General features: G+C 58.9%; 1 protein-coding gene across 1 annotated transcript; it reads right to left on the bottom strand.

Moving 5' to 3' along the window:
* Positions 1-367: 367 nt before the first annotated feature.
* Positions 368-8117, bottom strand: Upk3a (uroplakin 3A). Its single transcript, XM_047551074.1, has 6 exons — positions 7992-8117; positions 6956-7111; positions 6049-6328; positions 4256-4338; positions 2024-2156; positions 368-666 (listed from the first exon to the last, which is right to left on the bottom strand). Exons 1-6 carry the CDS (start codon positions 8041-8043, stop codon positions 507-509), a joined length of 864 nt encoding a protein of 287 aa, XP_047407030.1. The 5' UTR covers positions 8044-8117; the 3' UTR covers positions 368-506.
* Positions 8118-10652: the final 2535 nt, after the last annotated feature.

Raw genomic sequence — 10652 nt, 5'->3', positions numbered from 1 at the left:
GCCCAGTCTAGGGACTGAATCTTCCCAGCAGCCCATCTGACAGATGAGGAGACTGAGACTCGGGATAGGGGTGGAGAGCAAGTAACTCGGACTCAGCCCTGGTCTCTGTAGTTCTGATTACAGAGCCCCCCTTAGAGAAGCAGTCCAAGCCCCCAACGTGGCGTGACTCATTCGCTCACCTCCTCACCCCCTCGTTCTTCGTTCTGTACATTGTTATTGACCTCAAAATCTTAGGCAGATTTGTGGGGGGCATTTTTTCTCTTACCACATTTTTTTGGTGCATTATAGTCATGTGTACTGATGGGATTTGTTGTTACAAATTCATACATGCACACAATAGGACAATATAATTTGGCCAATTTGGGAAGATTTTATTAAGGGTCTTCCTACAATCACATCGACCGGTCCTGCTTCACCTTCCGTCCATTTGGGGCGTGAACATTCACCACCATGGACTCCAGGAGCAGCCAGCTGGGGCTGAGGCTGCCAGTCAGGGTGGGCTCGTCTCAGTCCTGGAGCTTGCTGGCAAACACCTCAGCCCTGTCCAGGGGCGGCCCCCGGTTCACAGACGTGTAGGAAGGCTCCAAGGTGCCCAGGGCCTTGGGCACCGCCTCCTGCGTGATCTGGGAGTCGTGTGTTGTTTCCTCGTCAGAACTGCCCAGGTCCCTGGCCAAGGAGAGAGCCAGGGTCAGCGGGCAGAGCAGCAGAACTCCTCCCGCGGGGGAGCTTCGCACTTGGACGTGGCTTCCAGAGCCACAGCACCCACTCAGCCCGTGGCTTTCCTGGGGTTGTCGCTGCGTGCCGGGAACCATGGGAATAAGCAGTTTGGGGTCTTACTGTGGGCTGACAGCTGGAGGCCCCTATCTCATGTCCCCATGGCACCAAGACAGCCTGGGGAGACAGCTCTCAACAGGCAATGTGCCCCCAGAATGGACCAGTCCATGTGGGAGCCACAGGAAGGCTTCCTGGAGGAGGGGGCAGCTAATCTGGTCCTGCAGGAGTATCGGGGCAGAAAGGGGCACATCACGCGGGCGATGGGAAGGACTGCGGAGTCTGAGGCACCTGTGCGAAGTTCAGTCGGCTGGCCTGGGGCCACGACGGGCACGGCCCACAGGAGGGCTGATGGGAGAGCTGGGCTAACTTCAGAGGACAGAGCCCGAGGGAGGGGGAGGGCACGCCAGGCCCGACGCCGCGGGTCCAGCAGGCAGACGAGCCCCCGGAGGCCGAGGCCGTCCTCTGGTGGTTGGATTGACTTGATGTGGGAGCACTCCTGGCTTCAGTGCCCCTCCAGACCCACGTCCCGCCCACCTCTTCCCGCCCGGCTGGCTTCTGCATGGACCCACTCCAAGAAGCTTTCCTACTCGCTCCCCTCCTAGGACCCTCAGCCTCAAAGCCCCCCAGCTCCCTCTTCCCTGCGGAGAAAGGAGCACGGAGCCTGCTGCCTATTGCCCATATTCTTCCTGTCCTGATGCGCCCTTGCTCCTGCTGATCCCTCCTCCAGGAAGCCCACCCTGAAGCTCCAGGCGGGACCTGGCCTGCCCTCCTCCTCCAGGGCACCCATGCGTGCCTTGATTCATGCCTGCTCCATCCTCCCAGGTGTGAGTGGGCTATCCTCCCCTGGGCAGCCCCCAAGAGGACCTCCAGTCCTAATCCAGAGGTGTCGTGGAGTCAGGAGGCTGCAGCCCAGGCTCTGGGCATGACCTCAGGACACCCTTTCCCCTCCTCCTACCTCAGCTTCCCCATCTGGACTGCCAGAGGAGGAAACAGGCAGGCAGGAAAGCACGCCCGCACGGCTGTCCCAGCTGAGATCTGCGGGACCACCCACCCAGGGTCCGCTGCTGAGCCCCTCACTCCCTGGCTGAAGGCCTGACCTTGAAGTCCCAGGGCCATGCTGCCTGCCACCAGACCCACCCCCCAGTGCAGGGCAGCGCCCCGGCCCGCCCTCGAGGACCTGGCTGCCGAGTCTCTCCAGGGAGCATGCGGCCGTCCCCAGGTCCAGCCCTCCCAGCTGGCGGGTACTCACACAAAGCTGAGGGCAATGGCACCAGCAAAGCCCACGAGCAGGAAGAAGGGCAGGGAGCCCAGGATGGAGGTGATGACGATCATGCCTCCGCTCCGCCGGCCCGGCCACGTGTCAATGGCTGAGTAGGGGGTGACTGTCAGAGCACCACAGTGGGTCACACGCTGGCAGCAGCGCCTCGGGCCTCCCTGGGGTGGGCAGGCAATCCCCCCTGGCGGCCTGGGACCCAGGGAGGACCAGGGCCAGGGAGCGGCTCCTCTCAGGCTCGAGGCCCAACCACCTGCTCTGCCCCAGTCCCACCTCCCAACTTTCTTTTGCGTATTTCTGGCCTCTTCTCCTTCTTTGTGCGTAATTTAAAATCATAAACGGACTCCTCAGTGGTGAGAAGGATGGGACAGACTCTAACAAAGCTGCGCAGAGGGCCCCGGTCCATGGGGCCCTGTGGCTGGGGTTCTCGCTCTTCTCTGACTGCCATCACCCTTTGGGAACAAGGTACAGGTCCTACAGTGAGCGGGCCACTTCGGGGCACTGTCCCACACAGATCCCAGAGAACTCCATTCTGCAGGTCAGTCACCGGCTCAGGAGACAGGCCAAGTCAGGCCTCTGGCTCAAGCCAGGTCTCTATGGTCCCAGGAGCATGTGGTCCCCTGTAGGTCCTGCCCCAAGAGCTGGGCCTGGCCCACAGAGTCCCAAAGGAACCTTACTGGATGGGCCAAGACGGTTCTTTCCACTTGTTGGATGAGGAAACCGAGGTCCCGAAGTGCTCCCAGCATAAGGGGCTGAGGCTGGGACTGGAGGCAGGACCCTCCACCAAGGTCTCGGCTGCCTCAGTGGGACCTGGGTGCGTGGGGTTGGCACAGGAGGGGCCCACAGCACACACTCCAGCACGTGCCGCTCAGGCCACAGAACCCAGCGCACACGCACGCACACGTGCCACGTGCATGCAATGCATACTCGCACCACACACGCCAGACACCACAATGTGCTGCAAACACCCACGCGACCCACACACGGCACCACCCCTAGACACCACGTCCTCCTGCCCACCGCACACCCACACCACCTGTTCACACCACGCACTCCACACTCACCCCAATCACAGCCACACACACGCCCTCCCCACACCACACACACCCCGCACACCACACACGCCCCCCACACCACACACGCCCCCCACACCACACACACCCCGCACACCACACACGCCCCCCACACCACTCACGCCCCCCACACCACTCACGCCCCGCACACCACACACGCCCCCCACACCACTCACGCCCCGCACACCACACACGCCCCGCACACCACACACGCCCCCCACACCACACACGCCCCGCACACCACACACGCCCCCCACACCACACATGCCCCACACACTCCACTCACCACTGCACACCACACACGCCCCCCACACCACACACACGCCCCGCACACCACAGATGCCCCCCACACTACACACGCCCCCCACACCACACACGCCCCACACACCACACACGCCCCCACACTACTCACGCCACTGCACACCACACACACGCCCCGCACACCACACACGCCCCCCACACTACACACGCCCCACACACCACACACACCCCGCACACCACACACGTCCCCCACACCACACACGCCCCCACACTACTCACGCCCCGCACACCACACATGAGCACACACTCACACTGGCAGCCAGCACACCTGCCCGAACACCTCCCCATCTGGAGTGGCCGTGGGGGCCTGGGCCTGCCTTGGGCATGGGTGGCAGGACTGCATGCAGGGGCACCAGGCCATGGGCACTGGGCTCTGCATGAGGCCTCCATGGAGCCAGGGGAGTGGCCTTGCCCTGCCTGCCTTGGATGCCCTGGCCTGGAGGAGGGTGCTGGGACAGGGGCTCTCCTGGCCCCTGCATTGCCTCGGCCCTGGGGAGCCATCCCAGGTGCTGACAGAGTTTGTTCTGTGAGGCTCCAGCTAAGGCGCTGGCCAGGCCAGACTCCGAGATCTGTTCAGGCTACTGTCCCTATGAGGTGAGTGCACAGCCGCTGGCCAGGGGCTGACCGCAGGGCCCTGCTCCCCAGGACGGTGCAGCAGGGGGTCCAGGCTAGACTGTCGTAGGCGGCACACCACTCATCAGCCAGAGGCCCGCCAACCTTTCAGAGTGACAGCCTGAGACTCACTCGCAGCACCCAGGCCTGCCCCTGCCCCCGGGCCCCTGAGGGTCACCCCACCCCACCCCACTCCACTTACGCCGGTTGGTGCGGATGGGGTCTGACCATAGGGTCTGGTCCTGTACCAAGCCCGTGGCCACGTTGATGAGAGCGTACTTGAACCTGGAAGGAAACAGACAGGATGACGTCCTCCCATCCTCTGTGACCAGTCAAAGGGGACAGGAGGGGCACAGAGGGGGCACTGGTGGGAGGCAGCCACTATCAGGGTTCTGGACGACAGAAGGAGGCTGGACTTGGTCACACGTCATCCTGGCCCCTTCTGGGGCTCAGGTGTACCTGCTCTGTGAAGCCTTCGGGGCTAGGCTGTTTCTGGGCTGTCCCTCCAGGAGACTCTCTGGTTATCTCACACAGCACATGCGGCCCAGCCCTGTTAACCACCGGCCCTATTCCAAGCCTGTCCCTGGAATCACAAAGGGACTTAGAAGAAGAGTGGGGTGATATCCATCACCAGCCCTGCTGTCCTGGGGTCAGGGCTACATTTTAAGATAGAAACCACAAGCAAGCGGGGAGCCGAGGGGCACACCTGTCATCCAGGGACAACATGGGAGGCTGAGGCAGGAGGGTGGCAAGTTCGAGGTCAGGTTCAGTAACTTAATAACACCCCGACTCCAAAGTGAAAAATAAAAAGGGCTGGGGATGTAGCTCAGCACCCCTGAGTTCAACCCTCCAGTACCAAAAATAAAGAAAAGAAAATCCCTCAAACAAGCGTTGCTAATCTGGAAAGGAGATTGGCCAGACGGCGGACAGCCACAGCCTGCGGGAGGAAGGAGGTCAGACACAGCGCGTCTCTGAGGACTGAGACAGCTGCAGGGCGGGGGGCGCTGCCCGGGAAGGGCACAGGGTTAGCCCGTGGCAGACCTTAGCCCCCACCCCTAGCACCGCCACCAAAAAGCAAAAACCAAACTTACAACCTCCACCCTAGGTTTTGCTTAATTCCCTTCACCTGCCTCAAGGTCAGACTCCAGAGGTGGGGCTGTGTGCCCACCGGTGCCCCTAAGATAGGGTGGGCTCATAGGTGAAGGCAGGGAGCTGTCTTGGAGATCAGGGAGGAGGAGCAAAAGACGAGGTCCAGGCTGGGGTGGGGAGAGGGACCCTTGCCCTGCCTGGGGGTTGAGGCCAAGGTGAGGGGTGCAAGGGTGGCAGGCGGGCAGGGGTCTGGGCCCCACCCGGGCCTGGAAGCCTCGGAGCCCCTGACCTAGGCGTGTCTCCACAGTACCTGGAGTGGGATTAACTGGGCTTGGGCACAGGTCAGGCCTCCTCCCCGGCTCCCCAGGCTGGAGACAGCTTGTAGAGAGAAGAGGCTCAGGATTGAGTGTGGGGGTGAGCGGGGTGCCCTGCACGTGGGGTGGGCAAGAAAAGGACTTGCAGGAAGGAGGCAGGAAAAGCAGAGGGTGAGGGTGAGGGAAGGCCTCCCACAGGCCTCCAGGTCACGCTGGGCTTGTCTCCAGGCAGCCTTCCTTCTGTGGACACAGTGGAACAAAGGGCTTGGCTGACTTCCACACACGGGATGACCAGGACCAACCGCTTAATCTGCGGGGTCCAGTACAAAGTGAAAGCAGGCCCCTCATTCAAGAATTAAGGATTCCGGATCCTTGCTCTCTAGATCGCCAAGCATTACCCCGGGAGGGGGCCCTCTGAGCTCCACCTCTTTGCACTATGGCAGGCCCAGGACGTCGCTGGCCTGAGACCCCGAAGGTCCCGGTGTAGACCTCTAGAAATATGGCTCCTCCCACATTGTCCCCTCCCCATTGGGTCTTCCCAACAGGGCTGGGACCCGGCTGCTGCCCTGCTCCAAGGGCTACTCACACCCACCTGTACTCCGTGGCCGGCAACAGGGGCGGGTTGCAGAGGCCCTGGAAGTTGGGGTCCCACAGGCAGGTCCCGTTGCCGCCTACCCTGACCAGGTATGCGCTCAGGATCTCCGAGGCCTGGGTCACATCCCCAGTGGCATCCAGGTCTGGCAAGTCACTGCAGGGGGTCAGGTCAAAGGCCGCTGCCTTGTAGGGGCCTGTCCTCCCACCCTGGGTTTGCCTGGCGGTGGAGCTCAGTGGGGTCTTGCTGCTGTCCTGCACAGACGCATTCCTGGGATTGGCTGCAGAAGCAGGGCCAGGGGTGAGGACCCTGGCCACTGCAGCTCAGCGTCACTCAGCTCTGCCATGCAGCTCAGCATCACTCACTCAGCCATTCGTCAAATGCCTGAGCCCCCTCTCGGCCCCAGCCCTGTGCTGGCCATAGTGGTCACAAACACGGGCAAGCTCAGTCCCTGCCTGGGGTGAGGGACAAGAAGCACCTTCCTTCGAGTGCTGTGTTCAACTCTCCCTACCTCATCTTAGAATATTCCTGCAATCCCCCCACCCCAATACACCTTGGATACCTGTCATTGAAAGCCCTGGGTTCCCTATTCTGTAACAAGGGAAAGGAGGGTCATATGGTTCAAAGGATGATGGAGAGGTCGATAGACCTATGTTGGGTCCCAGAGCTCTTCTTTACTAGCTGGGTGATCTTGGACAACTCACTCTACCTCTCTGAACCCCAGTCTTCTCTTTTGTGGAATGGCAAAAAATACCCACAGTGCCCAGAGGTTGGGCACAGATATGCAGTCAGTAAATGTTTGCCATAAAGACGGGTCACTAGAAACCTAAGAGGTTGTCGTTCTGGCTCTTCCCCCCTGACAAGTCAAAACCCTTTAGGAGCAGCTGGAGGGAAGCAGGACCTTTACCTGAGTCGACCATGACATAGAGGTAGACCTCATAGGTGCCAGCAAGAAGCTCTGAGCTGTCAAAAATGCAGAGAGGCTTTTCCAAGGCCACCGTGGTGAGTGTAGGGTTGTTAGTGGCCAAGGTCACACTGGCCAGTTGAGGCTGGAGGTTCACAGCTGGAGGAGGCAATGAGGATGGGAGCTGACCTCCACAGAACTGCCCACACCATGTGCACACGTGTGCTACTGAGCACCTTCTGGGAGCCAGGCGCTGGACTCCACCCTCCCTGTGGGTCACCTCATGGACTTCTGTCAGACACAGCAGTATCCCTGTCTGCACCCTGGTAGCTATCCTGGCTAGAAACACAGCAGTCAGCTTCCTCTGCAGAGGTTCAGTCACTAGGAACCCAGTTGCCTTTCCTGAGCAGTCCCTTCACCCCATGGACCCAGCCCTTCTCCAACCCACCCTCTTTAACTGGACCCTAGGAAGGCCCCTCCACTCTCTATCAGCAGATGTGATTCTGTTGCTCACCCGGGAGCACCCTCCCACGTCCGCCTGCCTCCTTGGAGTTCAGGGCTTTGGGTCTCCAGCCTCACTCCTCTCGCTTTCCTTTCTGGTTCTCTGGTGGCAGGGATGGACTGCAGTTTCCAGAATGAACTGGGCTGCTTCCCACATCGCGGAACTTGCCCATGCTACTCCCTTGGAGGGACGTGTCCCTCCCTCTCCCCGAGTAAAGAAGTTACCATGAGTCTGGGTTTTGCCCCTTCTCCGCTCCCCCGCAGCACCCATCAGCCTGTGGTCAGCTATGAGCCCTCGGTTTGCCACCAAAGAAAGCGCCTAGAAGTTGACGACGACTACTACTAACTACTGTTACCACTACCGATAATAATATTATATGAGCCCCCAGCCAAAACTCGGCGCCTTTTCCTGGAATGAATAAATGAAGTTTGCTCTGCCACTTCTCATCCAGGCTCCTCTGGGGCGACCCTGGGAGGATCAGCGTCCAGGTGGCGCACGCCCTCCCTTGGCCAGCCTTATCCTTTTATCCCGGCTTACTCGAGCCAAACCGCACGCAGCCGAGGGCCAGCAGGACCCAGAGCGGAGGCATCGCCCGGGACGCACCACCAGAGCTCTGTCCAGCCGCGGAGCGCGAGCACCGTCCTCTCCAGCCCAGCGCACCTGCGAGCCCTGGGCCGGCGTGCCCCGCCCCCTCCCGCACCGGCCAATCCGTTGTCTTCTTACGGGCTATTTGCATACGGCTCCGCCCGATCTCTCCAGCGGCGTGGTGCGCAGTTCTGTTTGCTGGTCCTTCCCGGTGCGCTCACTAAAGCGCCTACTGCGTGCTGGCCCAAGGCAGCGCTTTCACGCTTGCTTAGTGAGACCGTGGGCAGCCCACCCCTCTGGGGGCCTCAGTTACTGTGCTGTAAAATGCGGACGCTCATTCCCGCACTATGGAGCCAGACACCGGCAAAACTAGCAGCGTGATAAAAACTGTCGGCATGGGAAAACCAAGTATTGGGCCTGGGAGTTAAGTGGAGACTGGTAGTGTGACCCGTTGGGTTTATAGGTGCAAGAGCAAGGTCCAGGGAAGTAGGGAGGGGCAGGGGCTTACCAGGACACACGTGACCTCCCTGGAAGCGCTGGTGGAACCCGGGGGTCCTGCTGCCTCAGGCTGGTTCGGAAGGAATGGCATAGGGTTTTAATACCTGATTCCTAGTGGGGGCTTTTGAAAATAGGGATGAGGTCCTCTGCTAGACTAGATGGTTCTTTTCAGCATCAAGAAATATGTGCACATGTCTGGATGTGCCTTAAATCAACATTATGTATAAGGCATAAAGGTAAGTCAACAGACGGAGGAAAAACTAAAATGGAAAACCAAAAGAAACTAATGATCTGTGTCTGACAGGAATGGCATAGTCACTTGCAAAAAAAGACTGTCCTAGTGACCATGGAACAGATCATCTGGCTGACCCCGGGTGGAGAAAACTCCAAGGACCGGGCCTGGGAATAGAACCCGGTTCTCACTGGTGAGTGGCAGTGGGGAGGGCAGGCAACTTTGAAGCCGTGGGGTGCCTAGATGGGGTTCTCACTGCAGGGCGAGGGAGATTTGAAACGGAGGAAGGAGAACTCTGGTGGTTTCGCTTTTATTCGTACTGAGTAGTATTATTATGAAAAAAACAAAACGTTTTACCTCTGACCACTAAAAGGGCTCAGAAGTGGTCATGCCCCAGCTGCGAAGAACACACTCAAAACATTTAGATTCTGAACATCATTCCCCAGTAAAAGGTACCAAGGCCCCCTGGAGAGGTGACGGACACCAGGGCTGGAAGGTGGCAAGTCAAGAGGAGCCTGACACATTTGAGAAAGCAAAGTACCCAAAAAATGATGGACACATGTCAGAGAGGAGCTAGCACAAAGCTGCTCCAAGGGACTTCTGAAGGCCAGATCTGGAATATGTCAAGCACAAAATAAATTATGGAAGGAACACATTTAGTCCACTGGCTAAAATATCTGTGACTCAACACTGATACTTTAAAAAAACATATCAAGCTACTTGGGAGGCTGAGGCAGGAGGATCACAAACTCAAGGCCAGGCTGGGTGGCTTAGTGAGACCCTGTCTAAAAATAAAATTAAAAGGGCTGGGGGTATAACTCAGTGGTAAAGCACCCCTGGGATTGATCCCCTATACTAAAGAGAGAGAGAGAGAAGAGAGAGAGAGAGAGGTGAGAAATTCTTTAAAGACCACAAACTAATAAATATAGAAGGAAAGACAGAAGTCGCCATTTTATTACCACCTGGGTAATGACTAGTAAATATGTGCAAGAATCCTCTCCTGGTTGCCATAGGGTGAGAGAGCTTTAGGGAGGAAGACATGAAGCGCTCTGAAAGCACCAACTTAACCAGATGGCCAAACTTGACATCACCACAAACGGGATAAACTCGGCCTGATTCCGCATCCTGGTGTCCTGCACTGAGAAGGGCTCGATGTCACCTGTGTTGTTTCCTGCCCCCCAAGTTTAACCTGGGTCTAGCTGACAGGTGGCAGAGAGATCCAAAGCAAGGGGCCTTGTGCAAGCCGGCCAGCCTGGATGCTTGGAAAATGTCGGCGTGGTGAAGGACAGAAGCCAAACCAGGCACGGAGAGGCTGAGGGCCACTGTAGACTGAGGGCTCAGGAGGTGAGCAGCCGTGTGCACCAAGGGACCCTGGATGAATTCTCAGGCGAAAATGGCCACCTACGGGCACACAGTCACAGAGAGCAGAGCAAGGAGGGGACCTCCAGCTGTGTTTCATATGGCGACAGCGAGGAGACGCGGAGCCCCTGGAGCACGGTGGTCCTAGTGTGATCAGGCTGGAGTAACCTGGACACAATGTCACGGTACCTAGGAGGTGAGCGAGGGAGACGGAGCAGGAAGGATGAAGCCCGTGTGGCACAGCGGCCTTGGTGAGTGGCCGTGAGTGTGCCTGTGCTGTTCTTGAAATGGTCTCTAGGTTTGGAATTGTTTCAAAGTAAAAATGTGGGGGTGGGGGGTGGCTGGGGAAGCTCGGGGGGAGCCGGTGCATGCTGGAGGCTCTGGCTTTGATGTCCGTGCTCCGCCCTCTCTGGGCCTCAGTTTTCCCTCTGTAAATAGGGGCCAGGGTGGCCTGTGCAGTGGCCAGCCAGATGCTAATCTTGGGCACATGGAAAATGCCCCAGAGATAAGGCCCTCCTGAGCCC

Source organism: Sciurus carolinensis, chromosome 4, assembly GCF_902686445.1.
Source record: "Sciurus carolinensis chromosome 4, mSciCar1.2, whole genome shotgun sequence".
In the NCBI taxonomy this organism is placed as follows: Eukaryota; Metazoa; Chordata; class Mammalia; order Rodentia; family Sciuridae; genus Sciurus; species Sciurus carolinensis.
This window is presented reverse-complemented; position numbering and strand designations above follow the sequence as displayed.